Source organism: Caenorhabditis remanei, chromosome IV, assembly GCF_010183535.1.
Source record: "Caenorhabditis remanei strain PX506 chromosome IV, whole genome shotgun sequence".
NCBI classification, from domain to species: domain Eukaryota; kingdom Metazoa; phylum Nematoda; class Chromadorea; order Rhabditida; family Rhabditidae; genus Caenorhabditis; species Caenorhabditis remanei.
In genome coordinates this window covers 18,592,621-18,612,757 of record NC_071331.1, presented here as the reverse complement: position 1 = coordinate 18,612,757, position 20,137 = coordinate 18,592,621, and the positions used below count along the sequence as shown (strand labels likewise).

The following is a 20,137-nucleotide window of genomic DNA, read 5'->3' as shown; positions in this document are numbered from 1 at the left end:
AAAACTGGAGATGGAGTTGAAGATGGAGTTGTAGCTGTTGTTGTAGTCTCTTTTGAGACGGTTGTTGTAGTTGCAGATCCTGGTTGCTGGTTAATTGGAGGTCGAACTAAAGGGGAATCCCCAGTTCGAACTCTAGGATCACGTCCTTTTGCACAGCACCACAAACTTCCTAAAGCAAAAATTGTTGTTTCTTATGATTCTTTAATTTGTTATTTGATCGAAAACCTGTTTGCTTGTTATCTTCTTTATCTTCTTTATCTTCTTCTTCTTCAGGTTGTGTTCACCAAACTTCCAGTATACAAATGGTAATACGAATGTTGTCCACACTCTGAAACTTTTTGTTATTTAATATTAAATAACGACCCTATGAGTCACAATAATCAAGTACTTGTCAGTATTACCAACAGTGTAATTTTTAAAGTAAAATCATATCTCCCATTCCCAAATTTTTTTCATCGATGATTGGTCGGCAAGAGGGAATCAAGTTAAAAAGAGAATAGGAATCGTAACAAGGATTCGATGGATATCGTTCAAGATTTAAAAGAAAGTAGGTGTTTCCGTGAGCTGGCAGCTATCTTGGCAGCGGAGTTCAGAGAGCGATGGGAATCCGACCGAAGAGCTGCTAGACTCAGTGACTGAATCTGGATTCATAACATAATCATCGTCCAGTTCAATGTCATCCTTATCCGAGCCGACACTCCATAGTTCGTTCAATTCGTCACTCCATTTAACATCTTTTAACTCGACATTTTTATATGTAATATCGGCTGGGGGCGGTACCTGTAAATAAGAAAGTGTGATAAATAAACGTTGTAATACAGCCCGATTTTCAAAACAGTATTTTCTATGATAGTATTGAGTGAAAATGGCAGTTAGCCGAGGTATATGGCAGTTAGCCGGTGTGGCACCGAAATGGGATGGAAACGGCAAATAAGGACAAGAGGGCGAGTATCCGGCATCTAGGTGGCGTTTGGCAACTAACCGGCACCCATGTGGCGGATTGGTGTGCATAGGAGCGGCACCACGATAAACATAGTGGCGCGCGGAAGTCGTGAGATGTCGGCTGCCGCTTTTGGATATATATTCACAATATTTATTTATTAATATATAGAAAGAGGGGCATGAAATTGAAAAGCTATTAATCTGATCTCAATTTCGTCAGAGCCATCACTTAGGTGGCTTGCCCTCACGCCACGATCAGATACATGATATGAGGACTACAACACGTCCGAAAACGGTCACTTTTGTTATTTCATGGATAAAGAGCATATGATACAGACACATGTATCAGTATATCAAATATAACGCACATGAATCAATCCCATGTAGTTAAATATTGCGGATAAGAAGTGAAAAGTAGGCAACGTGTGTTTGAATTCAGCCGACACAAAATGACACAAAAGACACAATTGACCTAAGCAGCGCGGTATCGGCGTGTAAACGGCGTGTAAACGGCACCTACATGGCGAATTCCTCCCAGGATAAGAAACTACCGAAACAGCAGTTAGCCGACCGAAGCGGCAGTTAGCCGACGAAAACGGGAGTTTGCCGAGCAAAAAAAACCGGCTGCCATATACATATGGCAGCCGGATTTTTTCCCTCGGCTAACTGCCGTTTTCGTCGGCTAACTGCCTGGAAATTATCTGAGAAGTTTTTTTTTCGCCTTCTGCTTACAATTAGAGAATATCAGCTTGAAAAATAAGTTCGCCTACTCGGATTTACTGATATTTTTGAGGTTTTTTGCACCGAAGCTATCAGTTTTTACCAAAAAAGCTTTTCACAACAAAAAATAACTAAAATTGTCTTCTAAAATAAGACTTCTTATTCTGCTTTCCGTATTTAGGCATTCAACTAAGCAGCCTATTTCGGTAGTGAACAGTGGAACACGCTCTTCAAGAAGCAAGTAATCTTTCAAATATCAATTTTAAGTTTCGACTTCCTTATTCACAATTCACAATCACCTCTTGATTAGTATTAGCTCGGCACATCTCTTGCAACTGTGCTCCACCGAAATCCCTTTGAAAATTTTTTTCTCTGAGTCTCTCAATCTCGGACACATTTCTGAGAAGGTGAAAAAGTAAATGAGGAGAGACCAGCCGGATGAAGCGCCGAATGCGCGGCAGCCAGGCTGGTAAGATAATAATGTCGATTCGCTGCATTAGGAAATACCGGTGACATTGAAAAACAATCCTTAATACTTTTTTGATGTTTTATTGTCACTCGAAAACTTTTATCTAACTCATTTTGTGTTGTAGCACACAAATTATTTTCACTTTTTATTCCAAAAGTTATTATTTCTTTTTTGGGTTTTCTTTGACAGGAGTATTCTTTGATTTCGGTCCTTTCGTTGCTGTTTTCTTAGTTTTCTTCTCTTCGCTTCCAGATTTCTTCTTCTTGTTTGTCTCATCTTTCTTATTCTTCTTCTTTTTCTTGCCTGCTTGTTCTTGTTCTGTCTTCCATTTTTTCCATTCTTTTAGTGTCAAAATGATAGCCACTGCCAAAAGGATGACAAACAAAGCTATGAGAAAGTACCCTAAATACATCACAACGCCACCAGAAGAACCTCCAGTGGTTTTCACTTCTAAAAACTTTTTGGAACACTTCTCGGTACGCTGGTCTGTTTCTCTAGACACACTTTCCAACATCATCAAGTCATTGAATCTGAAATTTGAGTTTCAGTAGGAAAGTTCGAATTTCATAAATTGACTCGGTAATAGTGATGCCCTGGAATTCTTACCCTGCTGACCCATCTCCTGCTTCTTCTGCGAAGTGGTCGTCCTCGAGGACTATGTCAATCTGAAAAAACACTCATTTTCCAAACCAATTCCTATTCTGGAATCTCACATTCCCTCCTTTGAGTTTATTCAAAGCATTGAAGTTGAGTCTTTTCAACTTCTTATTTCTTCGGAAGATCATCGCTGGTCCATACGAAGTGACAATCTCATTGACATGTCTCAAGTAGTCAAATGTCTCAAGATCGGTTTCGATTACTTCTAGTCCAGCTTCCAGTTGAGTGAGTTTTGCCACTTTTTTCTCAGGATGGAATCTGAAACATTCACTTATAAACATGCAAATTTCGAAAAAGCTGGAAAAGTGAGCTAAAAAGCGAAACTGTGAAAACAAGATTTACCATCTCCAACATCTTTGAAGACCAATGGCTTCTTTTCAATGATCGTGCATCCGTCGGGCAGCTCTCTGGCCTCCGTTCCAGTGCATCTCTTCACTTGTTCAGTAACAATTGGATTGAGAAAAAATGAAACATGAAATAGTAGGAAAATTGAGCTCAGTCCGATGTAGTTCATCTTGCTTCTCGGTTACTGGTTTTCTGTTCGATTTGCTCAAATAATTTATTCACTTTGGAAATGTGGAATGTTGCGCCACGTTGTGATAAAGTAACTTTTATGAGATTAGTGGGACGAGAGGTCATTTAAAAACACGTACCACGTTTTTATGTGATGTTTCAACGATGAGGTTCAATGCGTTCAGATATAATTTATTCTTGAACCAGTCTGGCTGCAGCGCGTTCGGCGCTTCATCCGGCTGGCCTCTTCTTATTTTCCTGTTCACCCCCTCACAAAAGCGTTCACGTGGCCGCACAGGTAAACCGCTAAGTCCCAAAAACTGGCCGGCGGCGGCGCGCAAGTTGCCCAACGGCGAACATACGGTGGTTGAAGGTGCGAGCCGCCGACGGACCAACGTTTAGCCGCCACCGGGCCAACTTTCACCCGGCGCACTTTCCCAATAGACCCCTTTCCCCGGTAATTTCGGAACACATGGTTGAATAATTATTGTTTATTATAAGAAAAACAAAAACACAATTAAAAAGGAAGAAAGAAGAAAAATAGAAATTAAAATATTCTTTGCTTTTGACTCCATTTGACTTGTTTCCTTTCGCTTCTCATCGCATCGTTCCAAGTGTAAAATTGTGTAATCGGTGTTTTGATTTTCGTTCGAATGAGTCCTTTTTTGGTGAAGATTGTTCATCAAATCTGAAATAAAATAGGTAAAATTTGCTCGAAGGCCGATAGTTACTCACATAGATTTCTTCTTTAGCTTGTTGAATTTCGTTGAGTAGTGTAACAAATCCTTTGAGACAGACGTTCGATCCCAATTTGGGGTCCCTTTAATGATGCTTTTGACGATATTTTTTCCTAAATAACTACGCTTATTTTCGGTTCCTGATGATTGAAAAAAATAAATGTCCAAAATTATTTTCAAATGTCATCTATTAACTATTAGAAGCTTGCGGAAAGAACTCTCGGGAATTATTTTTGACCAGTATGATTGCGATGCCTATCGATATAATAACCTTCTTCTATAACACCACCCTTATAGTGTTTCAATTTTTTTAGAGATGAAATCCCTATTTGAAAATCTCGGAGCATAATTGTTTTCCACGAACTCCCATATTCCTTCTTGCAGGACTCCTCCCTTGCCTTCATGAAACACCTCCTCCTCCTCAAACTACTACTACGACAACTTCTCTCACTATTGTTCAACAGCAACCTGGATCTGCAACTCCAGCTGGAGCTCCAACAGCTTCAACTTCAAATGCAACTCAATCTTCAGCCCCAAGAAAATAAGAGAAAACGATTCCACATCGAACCGAAAAGTATAAGAATGCGAGTGTAGTTTCCTCGTCTACTCGAATTTTACTCACACAATAAACGTTGTATAAATATCTCAAGTAGCATCAAAATACAGTGCGTGCCCCCCCCCAATTTTCGCGTTTTCAGAAATTTTGCAATCGGCATCAAAAAACAGTTTAGAAAAATATGAATGGAAGAAGTGCTCATTAACAGTTAGCCCGATTGATGGTAATCTGTAAATGGGAAGTGGGGATCTGGATGATCTTGCCTCAGGAGCCCATGGCCCTGCTCCATAATCATTACCCAGTGCATTTTTGAAGTGTTCATTTGGAAATGAATATTCAGATTTCGATTCGGTTTCTGGTAGAGAGCAGTCTGAAACAATGATTTTTTCACTCCAAATCTTACATTTTCTGAATTTGAATCTGAGAAGTGGATAACTGATCGGGAGAAGCAGCTGAATTCAAGACAGTGTACGAAGAAGAGATTATCGATCTGTCATGTCCTGAAGAGTATCAATTTCAGACTAGGGAACAAAGAGATTTGACCTGCCAAAACCATAAACTAAAGCCATTACTTCTCATTGCTTCGGAAGATCACCGCTGGTCCATTCGAACTGGAAATCTCAATGACATGTTTTAAGAAGTGTAACTTTTCTAGCTCATTTTTATTGCTAGAAACAACTAGAATCATTCTCTCTGATAGCTCCTCAAAATTCTTTGAATTCATATCATAACCTCATTGTCATTTCATCCTACACTCATGTTTTATGTTGAAAAATTCAACTCTCTTTATAATTAACCTTGATATTGCTCCATAAATACCTTTTACAAAAGAACTCGAAATGGGATTAGACCGAAAGAAGTTGGGAATCGAAAGAATTCATCATGGATTAATTAGTAGTCTTATTGCCGATAACTAAATAGGAAAATGATAAAGATCTTGAGAATTATCTGTTCCATGAACATCAACTCTCATAAAATTTTCATTCGAACCAGCATCCTTGTCTAACTTATCACCACCGGTTTTCGATTGACTTCTCAGTTATCTTCTCCATCGGTTTCATCCACTACTGTATTCCACAGTCTTTACTTCTAGTATCAGGTTAATCAGAAGGTCTTTTCATTGCGTTTCATAGAACTCTTACATGACTTATTCTATGTTTTATTAGATAAGCTATTGTTATTTTCAGGTACCTGTTAGAACAACATTCTTTCAAATCACGAGAAAAGAATACATTTCACATTGAAAAAATTATAACGTGTTTTACAAATGACCCCTGAGAATGTCATACGTGGTAATGACATTTCTCAAAGTTATTCCTCTATTTTCCATAGAAACAAACGAAAGTTTGTAGTTGTATTTCAATATGCGCTGGAACCATGTCGTAGCTCTCATTTCTCTCCTTCTCATGTCTCAACTGAGTGTCGATGCGGCAGAGAAGACTTGTCGAGGAAAAGAGGTGAAAGAACTAGAAGATGGATGTACTATAATCAACGAAGCTCCGTTGATTTTCAGAGATTTAAAAGATGGTGAGAGATCACAGTTCATGTTACAGTACATTTTCTATGTTTCAGAAGCACTGATAAAGAGAAAAACAGAAACGATCTCTATTATTGAGCACGGCGTTGAAGTTATCGAAACTAATATCGAAAGTTTCGACTATTTGAAAAATGCGACGAAAATATCAAATAAAGAGGGACCTGCAATTATATTCCGGAAAAACCAAAAGTTGAAGAGATTTAACTTTGATGGTTTGAAATATTTGAAAGGAGATCCGGTAAGAATATCTGAACAGAAGTTTTCAAGAATTATCAGTTTTCAGGTTGACGTAGTCCTCGAGGACGATCACTTTTCATCGGAAGGAAGTAGTAGTTCTCAGTCGTAAGTAAAAATAAAATCATTAAAAAAATAATATGCATTCACATAATTTTCAGGTTCCACGATTGGATGTTCTTAGAACACATCTCCCGCTCTACTCATCAGAGGACGGAGAAATGTTCCAAACAGTTCTTAGAAGTTCGAACAACCAAAGAATCTTCAGATGAGGATTTCAAACTACCGGCAATCATTGCGATGGGTGTTTTTGCTCTCTTGTGTATTGTAAGCTTGATTCTCATCTGGAATTGGTTCAAGCATAGGAGATCAGTAGAGAAAAATGATAAGAAGACAACCGAGAAGACAGATGAGAAAAATAAAACAAAAAATAGTTCGGAAGCGGGGACGAAGTCATTGGAAAAGAGTAAGAGCCCGGCTACAGAAATCCCCACCAAGTCCAAATCTGCGGAACCCACAGGAAGCAAATGATACCACCGATTCTTTTGTATAATGAAAACTGAATGCATGAAACGATATAAACTATTATTCTATCATTGCATTAGCAGAGAGTAACGGTATCTTTTAGTGTCCTTAACAAAGAAACGAGTATTCATACCAGTTTCGGTTCTATAGGTGTTTTCATCTGTCCATATAGAATGTCTGATGATCTCCATATAGAATGTTCATATAGAATGTCTGATGAACTCTCAATACAGCATTGTTCAAAATATTGTTGCAGTTTTCAATGGAAAACGACAAACTTTGAGATGGTGGCACACTGTACCCGTTCATTACATAACACATTAATTTGTAGGGTATGTAGATCAAACCTAGATCTGTTTTTTGTAGTCGACAACTTTTCTGTACGGGTCGTTTGTGAAAAGTTACGGAGTCATTTCTGCCTGGAGTGGTCCAATTTCTTGTATACATTGATATACTGTAACTATTCAGGAAGTATACAAGAATATTGCCAATTATAAAAATGAAGATCCAGATTTGATCTGCACACCCTATTTAATTTGACTCTAGCTCCGGCTTCGTGGCATTTTCACAAATCGAGTCATTTTAAGAGTTACAACACTTCTAGAGCACTGTAGGATCTAGTGATACCAGATTTTTCCATAAACTTTTTGAGATTTCCATAAAGAAAATTAAAAAGTTATCTTTTCCCCATTCCCAAGATTTGGAGATTTCAGCAAAGCACAGAGTAGTTAGAAAACTCAACCAAAAAGGTAAAAACTAAAGATTTATTCGTAATAAATCTCAAAAGTAAATGCTAATTCTTTGCTTTTGTTCTGTTCAAATCTGGCGACAGAGTGAAATCCATTTATCAAATGGGTGGAGGCTTCTCGAGGTGGACGAACAATGGTTGAGGAATCTGGAATTGAACGTTATTCTAAAAAAAAAGCGAAAGGCTAGGAATGCACATATTTTTGGAATATCAGAATCCGGGGTGGTTCATAAAAACCGGGATACAAATTCCATGCAGATTTCTTCTGGTTATTCAAGACATTTCTTTATTCAAACTCACACAAATCACTGAATCCTCATGAAGTTCGGAGGAGCTAATCACTGATTTGTTTCTTCTCATACTCACTCTGAAACATGGCTGATATTTGGACCAAATAAATTTTCTCGTTGCGTTGTTCAATTTCTTGGATTATGTCTCCACGCTGACTATTCATTGGGGTTTAAAAGTTCACACGTAGCGATCGGAATATGTTTCTTTTTGAAATTGGATTAAGATTTGGAGAGACAAGGATCAAACTGTGATTTTAGAAATCAGGAGAACCGATCTATTCTTCTTAATTAGTTACAAATAGAAGAAACCTGGAAAACTAAAATTGAAGAATTGCAACACTTCCATTTTCAAAAAAGCTAATCTCAGTCTGACTAGCGTCCAGAATCTTCTGTTGAATACGTGTCAGTCTTGAAATGTTACAGTAGTCGTCGCTAAAATATCAAAGTTTCAAGAACAAAACAGCCAATTGCGACTAAATGGTACGGTCCGAGTCTTTAACTCCATTTTTTTATTTGACAACCTTTTGTAGTATGTCGTTCAAAGCAGATATCTCATAGGGAAACAGTCATTTGTAGTAATATCAGAGGTAGTTGAGTCCACAAGAGATATCTGGCGTGAATGACAGTAAGACAATTTTGACTTGAAGAAATCCTTCCAAACAGACAAAACTAATTCACTTATATCTTCGGAGTCACTTTATATATATTTATTGGGACTAAAGAAAAAAGAAATAGATACAAAAGACTGGAAACTGTCCCTCACGAGACAGTTTCGAGTTATGAAAAAGAACGGGACAAACAATGTAGAATCGAGGGAAAGAGGAAAAAAAGCGGAAGATTGAAAATACAGACAATAATGGCACGGGGGAAGAGAAAAACGTAACAAAGGCTAAATAAAGGAAAAAAGAAAGAAATATATTTAACTTTTAGAAATCGCCTATTCCTACTATTTAGAAATAACTAAAATAATTCTCTCTGGTAACATCTCAAAATACTTTGAATTCATATCATAACCTCATTGTCATTTCACCCTACTCTCATGCTTTATGTTGAAAAATTCAACTCTCTTTATAATTATCCTTGATATTGCTCCATAAATACCTTTTACAAAAAAACTCGAAATGGGATTAGTCCGAAAGAAGTATGGAATAATTGAAAGAATTCATCAAGGATTAATTAGTAGTCTTATTGTCGATAACTACATAGGAAAATGATAAAGATCTTGAGAATCATCTGTTCCATGAACATCAAATCTTCAAGGGAGCCAACATCTTTGTTCAACTTATCACCACCGGTTTTCGATTGACTTCACAGTTCTCTTCTCCATCGGCCAAACTACTGTATTCCACAGTTTTTATTCGAATGTCAAGTGAATCGGAAGCCCTTTTCATTGTCATTTCTAAAAGCTCTGACATAACACATTCGATGAAACACAAAGGGACCCGAAGATAGAAGCAGCTGATGCAATGATGATACAAGTGACTAAACGGATCATTTTTGGAAGTTGGAGGGTATCGGAGATGGTTTTATACCTAGTCATTTGCTTGAGAACCAACCAGAAAAGAAATAAAAGTAGCCGCGGAAAACGGGGCTAATTGACAAGACCAGTTTGTTTCCGTTCCTTTTACCTCTTTCCGACTACAAGTATGTTTATTATCAGATGACTTGGTGGTAATGGGTTTGCATTGAAAGAATTTTGTGGTTTGAACCGCTGACAGTTGATTATCCAAAGCCCCGCCCTTTTTTGTATGGAATCTGTCTTCAGTCATTTTCAGAATCACCAAAAACATTTATTCTAACCATTAATCGAAAACCAATTACAAAAAAGGCAAATTACAAAGAAACAGTTGGGTTTTACATACACTTGTCTTTTGGTGTTTTGATAGTGGCGGAGGGTGTCGTGGTGGCGGAAGGTGTCGTGGTTCCACTCGCTGGCGTTTGTGGCGGTCCGAAGTGTGTTCCAACCGGCACATCAGTCTTCATCTTGTTAGTTTTCTTTTCCTCACGAGCCTTCTTTGCACGGCATTCTTTCACACAAAACCACGTTAAAATCACGTCCGCGATGGCGAAAAATGACGCGATTATAGTAATGATAATTGTCCATGTGGTCTTCGAGTCGGAACTTTCTTTTTTGTTGATGAACTGATAGAAATCATTGGAACAAACTTTGTTCCGCAAATGACTTTTTCGGGCAATTAGTTCCAATTTCATGAAGTCATCGAACCTGAAAATAGGTTTATGTTTTCTTATTCCTTTATTACAGTATTATTTTTGAATGTGTAACTAATGAAACTTACGAATCGGCTTCCTTGCTAAATGCCTGGACGAAGTTGTCGTTTTCGAAAACGATATCCTGAAATAGAAAAGTTTCGTTTTGATTTTTTTGAAAGTTTGAATTTCTTACCTTCTCCTTCTCCTTGCCTTTCAACTCTCCGAGAGAAGTGAAATTCAGTCGTTTCAAATTTTTATTCTTTTTGAATAGCATTGCAGGACCATTCGAATTTTGAATCCTCTCAACGTGTTTTAAATAATCGAACGTCTCGAGATCAGTCTCGATCACTTCAATTCCAGAGGCTATATATTTGATACTTTGAACTTTTTCTCTGACCATTTTTTCTGAAAATTTGAGCAGTTTTTAGATAAAAGTTTAGGTTTACTGGAAAAGTATAGAACTCACCATCGAGATTTCCTCGGAAAACCAACGGCGACTTATCAATCTTAGTGCAACCATTATCCAGATTTTGAACCTCCTTTCCACTGCAAGTCTTATCTCCGCTGACACCTTGGAGAATAAGTAGAGAAGAGAGCAGGAGAAGCATTGAGTTCATATTGAACATAATTATCTTGCACGTCTTGCAATATGTAGGATTCGGAACTCTTGAAATTGGCGGAACTGTTGTTATCAGTCGGATAAAGCGACAGACAAGATGGGCGGCACATTCCACCGGCGGCGATGGGAGTTCACGTGGAAAATATTTTAAAGTTCACGGTTTATCTTCTTTTTTCGTGAAATTCAATAAATTTACGAATGAAATAAGAATTTTTACAGATTATGATCGAATCTTTCATCTTCGGACTTTGATTTTTCAAGCGTGTTTTTCTCCGAAAAAGGGATTCAAGTATCATCTGATTTACTTGATGCCTCCATGTGCAGTCTCTTCTTTTTCAGTAAGAAATTTCTGGAGAATCAGAAAAACATCATTCTTATATATATAACGCATGTGGGGTTAGTCCTCATCTCTGGCACAATGTCGGCATTTTATTTTCATTTCCAAAAGTACAAGTTAAGTAGCAGAGGTCGGAAGCGGAGATTTGGAAATCGAGGAGATCTCAGGGATATGGAAACGCGGAGAAGGTGCACCAGTGTATTAGAATTCCTAGCACTGATAGCATTAATATCTCCTAGTACTCCCCCATCGGCTAATTTTTTTCAGAATTTTCTTCATTTCATATCCTTTCTGACCCCATTAATATTCGTACACATCCATTCATGAAACACCAGTTAGTAGTACTAAATGACCACTAGTTCAATCGGATATGAATATGTGTGCAAAAACATCTTCGAACAGAAATTGCACAGCATGTACTTGACGATGCCCTAAAACTGTTACAATTTTCAGAAAATGAAATATTAGCTGAAATAGCTGAAATTCTCAATTTTTTGAAAATCGGTTTTCCTATATCAAATAATTCAATTTCAGATCAAATTTTACGTTTTCTAGCCCATAAGATGGAGAATTTACATTTACACAATTCTGATCGATGACCTATTTTCATTCATTGGGACGTCTGAAAACCTGAAAATACTGCATTTTCTGTGCATACAATAAAAGAATTGAATTAAAACGTGAAAAATTCGGCTTCACGTTTCTTGCAGTTCACAGAAAAAATGAACGAAATATTGCGCGAAAGCGAGAATATCTGTGGGGTGTTTGCAGAAAAGTCCACGTGGCACTGGTGTGTACCGTAATCTCGGGGCTTCCACGTTTCAATATTAGACGACTACGCAACGTGTTTACTTTTTATATTTTTCAGCTAAATAATATTTTTTCGAGGAATTTTTCACGCTGATTTCTGATGAAACTTTTGTGTTTATTGTTATCCAAATGCCAATCATTAATCGCATGGCTCATCTTCCACAATTTGTGATCTTTCGAGACAGAACATTATTCATGCAAAAACTCGTGTTTCTCATTTTTAGTTCTCAATAAACAATATTTCGCATTGTTCTTCTTACAATTAAGAGACCTCTTACTGCTTACTCAACTTCTGTCGAAAAAAAGCATTTATAATCAATATGCTCATTTGCAGTGTCGTTTAGATGAGGAAGCTGGCTGGATTTATAATTTTTCTCGTTGTTTTTAACTCGTTCATAACTGAACATGTTAAAGCAGTCGAGAGTTCGGGGCAATCGTCAAGAGATGTTCGTTCGAAATGGGTGAAACCGATGAACACTGAAGAGAACGCAACACCGAAAACAAAGGATTCTGAAGTCGTCATCGGTGCAGAAGAAGAAGTAAAACAATATGCAAGATCACTCCGGAAGAAAACGATACCAGAAATAGAAAAAGATATTGCAAGCCGAAACGATCGTGATGAAAATGTTTTGACAGATTCTTTGAGAGTTAAAAGACAACTGAAAAGAAAACCGGTGAGAAAATTGTCCAATGGTCCCACGTTGACAGATGATGATGTCAAAGAAATGCAAACCACTCTTGGTGAGATTGAAAGTGAAATAAAAACATAACACTAACTTCTCGTTCATTCAGAAAATTTTCTTATCAAAGAATACAAGAAGTGCCAAACAAAGTCGGCGAAAGAAGTCGATAAGTGCATCACGGAAGCTCTAGCATCTACAGAAAGTCAGTTGTATGGTTTGGGCTTTAAATATTTCCAGTTTTTCAGAAAAATTCGAAAGCATACTTAAGGACAATAATAAGTGTGCTGGTGCTGAGCTACAAAAATGCAAAGATCAAACGTGGAATAGTTGGTTTTCTTCTCGAAAAAAGCTTTTTAAATTATGTGAATTTTCAGAAGTTCTCGGTTACGTCCCATTCGCTTTGCCAGTCTCTAACGCTCTTGCAGGAGTGACGGCTGAAAAATACGGTGGTCACAAAATTGGTGAGAAACACTTCATGAGCTTTTATTTTAAATAACACAGTTTTTCAGGCTTCATTCTTGCGAAGAACTTCGATAACTGCTACGACAAAAACGACAAAATCGATCAGTTCTTGAAATGTTTCAAAAGTGGAAACGAAAAATCTCCGCTGAATGTTGCCAGAGGTTTATATCTCTTTCATACATTTCATATTCCACATCTTAAACAATTTTTCAGATAAAATCGCAGTGTTAGTTGGAGATTTTTGTAAAAATGAAGCAACTGATGAGTTACAAGTTGAATGCAGAGGAAAAGTAGTCGGTTATATTAAACAGAAACTGGATAGTTCGTTTTTTAACTTTAGTTGAAAAATAACTATTCCTAGTTTACAGCTGCTGCTGCGAACATTTTGATCATCTTCTGCGCCAACAAAGATAAAAGTCCTACATGTGATAATGCGAAAGCAAGTATACAAGACGAAGTGTCGAAAGGTTGTTAATTCTTGTGATTTCTGTTCAGTTTCGATTTTCAGATTTCGATATTTTCTCACAATATAAAACAGTTCCGCTGAGCACGTTTAAAACGGATAAAAAATACGGCGAAGTTGACGTCGGTGAGGAATTTTGTTACAATCTTTATTTGTCCACAAAAATTATTATTTCAGGAACGGAGATAGGATCGGCAGCCGAAAAATGCGAAAATCAGCAAAGTATAGATAAATTTGTTGACTGCTTGAAAGGAGAGCTGGATTCGGGTGTTATTAGGAGTTAGTTCGGTTACAAAACTACCTGTGACTTCACATTCTCATTCCAGAAAATATAGCTACTAAACTTGCTGCCCATTGCAAATCAGTCTCTTCAAAGGAAAAAAATTGCAGAAAAGAAGGAAAAGTAGCGGTTGAAACGAAGCTGAAGGGTTAATTATCTTTTTTCTCGTCAATCAATGTTTTTTTTGAATTTCAGAGGCGATTTCCGCTGTTCTGGAAAATTATTGCGGTGGAAATTATAAAAAGGAGAAAGCTTATCAGTCTTGTTTGACGAAGACGGGAAATAAAATTTCTGCAGGTTCGTTGTAAATATTTCGAAATTTCATAGTTCGTGTTAAAAAAAGAGAGGTTTAGTTTTCAACGTTTATCTAGTTTGCTACACTAGTTACATAATATTTATATTCACTTCCTGTAAACTGTGAACTTGAAATAACTATCATTTGCAGATATTTCACTACCTGCTCCTACAATCTCTTTCCAAAAACCGACCCCTTTGAAGTCAATTGTAACGAAAGATTTGTATGGTAAAATTACAATTGGTAATGCTTGTTTCGTTATGACAAGTTTGACAATTATGTTTTGTAGGATCGATTGTTGAAGCTAATTTAAAAGGTTGTTTGGAGAAAAACAAAGGCAAAATTACCGATGATTTTACAAGTTGTTTGGGTAGTTCGCAAACCGATCCTTTGAAAACTGCAATGAGTTGGTGAATATTCGGGATTCAAATTTTAATTTAATCATTTCAGAGGAAATTTCAAATCAACTGACAAATCATTGTGCTAAGAATCAGTTGAGGGAAAGAATTTGTCGGAAGGAAGGCGAAGAAGAAGTTCAGGGTCTTATTAGAAGTTAGTCTGCGCTTGATAAAAGAAAGTGATATTCTAAGTCTTTCAGATTCAATCGACTCACTTATCCTCACATTCTGCGAAGGAGAATCTTCGAAATATAAGTGGCAAGAAGACTATGATGAGTGTCAGAAAACATCTAAAGCGAAAAAACTCTCGGGAGGTGAGAAAATTCAATAATGTATTAGCACTGAGACCCCACAAATTCCGAGGAAAAAAAACTCCTGGGAAAAAGGCGGGGCCAAGCGCGCTGATTGGCTAATCAGTTGCGCAATCTTGCTAATTAGCATTTTGCAGCCAATCAGCGCGCTTGGCCCCGCCTTTTTCCCAGGAGTTCGTTTCCCAGGAGTTTTTTTTCCTCGGAATTTGTGGGGTCTCTTATTTAGCACTGCACGCTTCTTACAACCGCGCTCTACCGAAACCAATGAAAATAGTGTACGAAATTGAGAGACCCAGAGAAAAAGAGACATTTTTCAAGTCCGTTTCGGTGGAGCGCAGTTGTAAGAATTGTATTGAGCTAATATCTTAAGTCGGAAGTTAATTTCAGAATTTGTTCTTCCTTTCAAACTTCTTGATGAGATTCCTCTTTCCCAGTTTATGAAAGGCGAGATCAAAATAGGTAGGCGATTTAAGTACTCTCCCGGTTAAAAATCACTCTATTAATTTTTAAGGAGAGATTTTGAAGAAAGAGGCGGATTCGTGCAAAACAACCAATTCCAAATCTCGTGACGAATACTTGAATTGCTTAAAAGGAAAACCTCTTGCAACAGTGAAAGGTATTTCTTATTAATAATTAATAATTTTAGCTTCGTAGTTAGTTGTCTATAACTTCAGTGGATGTCGCGCAACAACTAGCTAATAGTTGTGGAAAAGTTGGAAGATCAAAAGTCGATGATTGTCGGATAAATGGTCAAACTGAAGTGGAAAAACAACTGAAAGGTGAATATTGAAAACGAATATTGAATAGTTTACATCATTTACAGATTCTTTGATTGCCATTCTTATGAACTTCTGTCGGGAATTCAATGCGAACCCAGAAGACACCTACAACGAGTGTTTGAACTTTGATGGAGACAAGCTGGGAGTTGAAGCGAAACGTCAGTTTTTTAAAGATATTTTTTGTTCCCCGTCTCTCTATGGTTTGTTGAAATCTTGTGTTTTCAGTAGGCAATCTTCCTGCTACCGTCCACGCTCCAATTGATGTTCTTCGGATAATTACGGACAAAGATGACGGGGAAATCAAAATAGGTATGAAGCATCAGCGATTTAGTGGTATAATAAAGTAGAAGTTACAGGTGAAATCCTTCAAACCGATACTAATGCGTGTAACGATAAAAAAACGTCCAATGAGTACTACAAATGCTTGAAAGGAGATGACGGCGCTCAAACGTCACCTTTGAAAACAGCTATCGGTTTGTTATCATTCTTATATATAAAAGACAAGTGGTGTTTGTCTGTTTGTCTGAGGCACTGTCCGCAGCGGTTTTGGAAAGAGAAGAGAAACTGAGCCAGTGGGCAAAACCGAACTGGCGTGCTTTGGTCAGCGACAGCCGCTTTAGACCACTCGGCCATGCGGGCACATTCGAAAGTCAATGACTACGTGAATGAAGAGAGACCAGCCGGCTCAACCGCCGAAGGCGGGGGAGACAGGCTGGTTTAAAATACTTTCCTCCATCAGAATCATGCTCTGTTATTGTTGCCACATCGCAAACATGTTTATAACCTCACAATTTTTTACAGAAAAAGTAAAGGCAATATTGGCGGATGTATGTGGGCAGAAAGAGAGCATAATGGAGTGTCGAGATGGTGAACCACTATTGAATACCATGAATAAACTGAAAGGTGAACCAATGTGACAGGAGAATGAAGTGCATTTTTGAAATTACTTTACAGAAGCAACTGAGGCTATATTTCTTAACTATTGCGGTTTGAAAGCAAAAAATAATCAACAAGAATATACAAAATGCGTTGACGACGGTTTCAAGGAGACGCTGCCTTACTTGAATGGTTGGTCTTATATAACTCGTAAAATGTTCAGAACATCATCATCATTATATCATAAAAGATCAGTCTCGTATGGTCGCAGTGTCTTGTTTTCCTCTCTGAGTCAAATAGAACGACGAGTTGTCTGCTCATGATAGGCCTAGGCGGTCTGTTCTCAGAATATCATTAAGTGTTTTCGCTACTTCAATCATATTTTAGATAAAACCCTTCCGATCAGTCTTCGTAATGAAATATCTTTATCGTCACTCGTAACCACCAAGTATGGTAACATCCCTGTTGGTAAGGATAAATACTGTAATACAAAAAAAGTATTGAATTTTCAGGCGAAATTCTCGAAGGACAAACGGGAAAGTGCAAGAACATCAAAGCACTTGATGAAGTTGTTAGCTGTCTAAAAGAGTCGAAAGATGCCGAACCATCTCCATTGAAATCGGCCAGAGGTTTCACATGACTCACTAATAAGAAGATCTCCTTCTTTTAGATTCCACTTCTGCTAAGTTCGCTGATTACGCTCTCGAGCAAAATCTAGTTGAAAGCGATTGGAATCGAGGAGTGGAGGAAATGAAGAAGGAGTTTAAGCGTAAGCAGAATATATTAACTATGGAAACAAAATATTCCGAGTTTCAGAGACAATTCAAGCATTTTTATCAAACTTCTGCCGGGGAAATGTGAACAAAAATCAAGGTGAATATTCGAGTTGTTTGACTGAAGGATTAAAACTATCTGAGAGTTTGTCGCAAGGTTGGTTTATGTTTCTACATTTTAATAATCGTTTGATAATCTAATTCAGTCTCGGAACTATTCTTATATTTTCAGGATACACCCCAATAGATATATTTCTTCAATGTAGTTCGAAAAAGACGGAAACTGAGTACAATCAATGCATTGACACTGTCAACGGCCAACGTCTCAATGCATGGTCTATAGCTTGTTCCTCTGATCTAACATTGATACAAGAATGTAAAGATTCTGCTACGAAAATGGCTTCTGAAACTGCTCAAGGTCACAATTCACTCGTTCCATTTTTTTTCAATTTTTAATAGTTTTTAGTTGCCAAAGTTGCTGCAAAACTCGTTGGTTGTGTGACACCGTCCTGCATCAAAACTGAAAGGCCAAAAGTGATCGATGAATTCGTCAAAGCTGATGAGAAATATTGTAAAACGCCATGTAAAGATTCCAAACTTAAAATCGAGGCTGCAGTGAAAAGTAAGACAATCTTCAGTTATGAAAATTAAGTAAAACCGTTTATTCCAGAAGGTGTATCGGATTGTTCTGCTGATAAGACCAGTTCAAAATGTCGAGGTCAGTATCTTGCTAGCCAATTTGTCGATTTTTTCATAATTTTTCAGCCGATCTCCTCTCTGCGGGCAATGTGTCATGTAAGGTGAGATAATTTCGTGATAAAAATTATTATCTACTTAAAATCCACACATTTTTCATCAAAAAATCCGCGACCTGTGATGGCAAACAAAGCATTTGACCTACTCGCATTAGAATTTAATCTAAAGATTTCGAAAATTTTGTTCAGTTTTGAGCTCCTTCTGAGAAGACTTCTCCCTTCTCTTTTATTTTCAATGGTAAAAAAATTAAGAGAAGTTGAGAAAAAATGTGTATTTAATGTTTTAGTACCTCCACTTTAACCTTCGACTTTATCAAACTTTTTAGAATCTTCTTCACATGGATGCATGCGAAGAGGTGTGTGCAGCAGCAGGAAAGGAAGAGAGCAACGATGGATGGTCCTTTATAAAAATAGCTATTGTTGCATTAAGTATAGTGGTCATCATATTCTTCATCTTACTTCTCATCTGCTGGCGTTGTTTTAGTAGAAAAGATTTTAAAAGATTTTGTAAAAATCGCTTCGGTCGTAAAGATCCATCATCAGAACCTTTATTGAAAGAAGAAACTCTACCACCACCACCTCCAATCCCAACTCCATCAGCTTCAAATACGGAGACAAATGAAAAAGATAAAAAGGAAGAGGAGAATATCAACAACGATAATCCGAAGGCACAGGTAATGAAAAAACATCTTACGCCTATTAGCTCCGCACAGTTCTTACAACTGCGCTTCACCGTAATCCTCTTGAGAAATGTCTCGTTTTCTCTGGGTCTCTCGATTTCGCATACAATTTTCTTCGGTATCGGTAGAGCGCGGTTGTAAGAAGCGTGCCGTGCTAATATTTTCTTTCCCCAATTTTTAAAAAGAACAAATTATTCTCTGAATTTGTCATAGATTATTTCAGAACGATAATCCGAAAGAAAATGAAAAGATCGAACAAGGAGATGAAGCGGTAAAAGGAAATGCCAGAAAATTGTCAGCAACCAAACCAGGGAAACGTGAAAGATCGAAAGAATATAAAGATTGGAACAAAACAGACCATTTCAAAGATGGAGGGTATTCCCAACTACCTTACATGTCAGATGTTAGTTTCCATTTTCTTTTAAAACTAAACCATAAGGGCAATTTTCCACATTTCACCATTCATTGAAATTATATAGAGTTGTGTTACTCATGTTACTCGAGCTACTCACCAGTCAAAACCGAACTTTTCTCTTCAAATGTAGACTATTCTTCGGAATTTCAATGTTTTCATCCCGTCTTTTTTCTTTGAATTCTAAATAATTTTTTTGTGAGAAATGCGGACTTGAAAAGTTTTAGAGGGGTTATAGTCCAATATGATTAAGATTTGCACAACATTTTATACTTTCGAATGAATAGCTGATCAGTTATTTTCACATCCTACTTCTCTCGAGTGTCATTGAAAAGCCAAGCAATATCAAATCAATCTCATTAAAAAACACACATTTTCTTTCTACCGTTTTCACACCGACCATCCAAATCGTTATCTTTTCCAGATCCCTGACCCAGCATCGGTTCGCCGGAAATCTGTGACTCGCCTGCCTCGTGTTTTCCGCGATAAGTCTCGAGACCATTTTGTCAAATGTGGAACCGGTTATGATTGCGTTGAAAAAGATGTAGACTTTCAAAAAAGGCGCCCTGGTGTTTTGGAAAAGGATGATAAAGAAAGATTCCCGGACGAAGATTCTGAAGCGGACACAGCGAAGCCAGCGGAGCGAGCGCCACGTTCAGATTCATTCGTACGTGAGGATTTCGTTATTCCACATCGGAGCGATTTACATAGAGAAGCTTCTGCGTCAAAATCTCGAGAATCTTCTGCTGAACCAAGAGAATCATCGGTGAATAAACCGGAAAAACCTAGATCATCCCGCTCCACAGCAAGAAAGACCACTAGTTCATCTACACCATCATCTGTTCCACGGAAGTCTGGAAGTAAGTCAAAAAATTAGATAAACGAGAGTGTTCATATCGGATCCTCAACTTTATTGAAAAATCCGTTTTATTAGTCAAAATAGCGGGATGAGTCATAAATCCGATCTTATTTATCTGTTTTCCAAAAAACATTTTATACGGCTCCATTCAGCATCCTGTCTTTGTTTTTAATTGTTTTCCTGTTTCATTTTTAGTGTAGAATATC

The 20,137-nt window shown here is 37.5% G+C and overlaps 4 protein-coding genes across 4 annotated transcripts; 2 read left to right on the top strand and 2 right to left on the bottom strand.

The window, feature by feature from the left end:
- Positions 1–2,291: 2,291 nt before the first annotated feature.
- Positions 2,292–3,069, bottom strand: GCK72_015140 (uncharacterized protein; the record flags this gene model as incomplete). The annotated part of the gene is made up of 3 exons (XM_053730656.1): positions 2,292–2,661; positions 2,738–2,796; positions 2,845–3,069. The coding sequence occupies 3 exons, from the start codon at positions 3,067–3,069 to the stop codon at positions 2,292–2,294; spliced, it is 654 nt and encodes a 217-aa protein (XP_053585428.1).
- A 2,889-nt stretch (positions 3,070–5,958) lies between these two features.
- Positions 5,959–6,896, top strand: GCK72_015139 (uncharacterized protein; the record flags this gene model as incomplete). The annotated part of the gene is made up of 4 exons (XM_053730655.1): positions 5,959–6,121; positions 6,167–6,369; positions 6,415–6,473; positions 6,527–6,896. 4 exons carry the CDS (start codon positions 5,959–5,961, stop codon positions 6,894–6,896), a joined length of 795 nt encoding a protein of 264 aa, XP_053585427.1.
- Positions 6,897–9,782: 2,886 nt separating this feature from the next.
- Positions 9,783–10,747, bottom strand: GCK72_015138 (uncharacterized protein; the record flags this gene model as incomplete). Its single annotated transcript, XM_053730654.1, has 4 exons — positions 9,783–10,152; positions 10,226–10,281; positions 10,333–10,544; positions 10,606–10,747. 4 exons carry the CDS (start codon positions 10,745–10,747, stop codon positions 9,783–9,785), a joined length of 780 nt encoding a protein of 259 aa, XP_053585426.1.
- Positions 10,748–12,249: 1,502 nt separating this feature from the next.
- GCK72_015137 (uncharacterized protein) lies at positions 12,250–19,949 on the top strand (the record flags this gene model as incomplete). Its single annotated transcript, XM_053730653.1, has 34 exons — positions 12,250–12,646; positions 12,698–12,790; positions 12,834–12,914; positions 12,963–13,049; positions 13,098–13,211; positions 13,264–13,371; positions 13,419–13,493; positions 13,559–13,639; positions 13,691–13,792; positions 13,840–13,941; positions 13,989–14,090; positions 14,239–14,331; positions 14,378–14,494; positions 14,539–14,640; positions 14,687–14,800; positions 15,185–15,256; positions 15,309–15,413; positions 15,472–15,576; positions 15,621–15,734; positions 15,802–15,885; positions 15,933–16,049; positions 16,378–16,479; positions 16,531–16,644; positions 16,840–16,920; positions 16,965–17,030; positions 17,123–17,221; positions 17,269–17,382; positions 17,458–17,643; positions 17,692–17,847; positions 17,896–17,943; positions 17,991–18,025; positions 18,307–18,654; positions 18,884–19,063; positions 19,497–19,949. 34 exons carry the CDS (start codon positions 12,250–12,252, stop codon positions 19,947–19,949), a joined length of 4,347 nt encoding a protein of 1,448 aa, XP_053585425.1.
- Between the last annotated feature and the right edge of the window lie 188 nt (positions 19,950–20,137).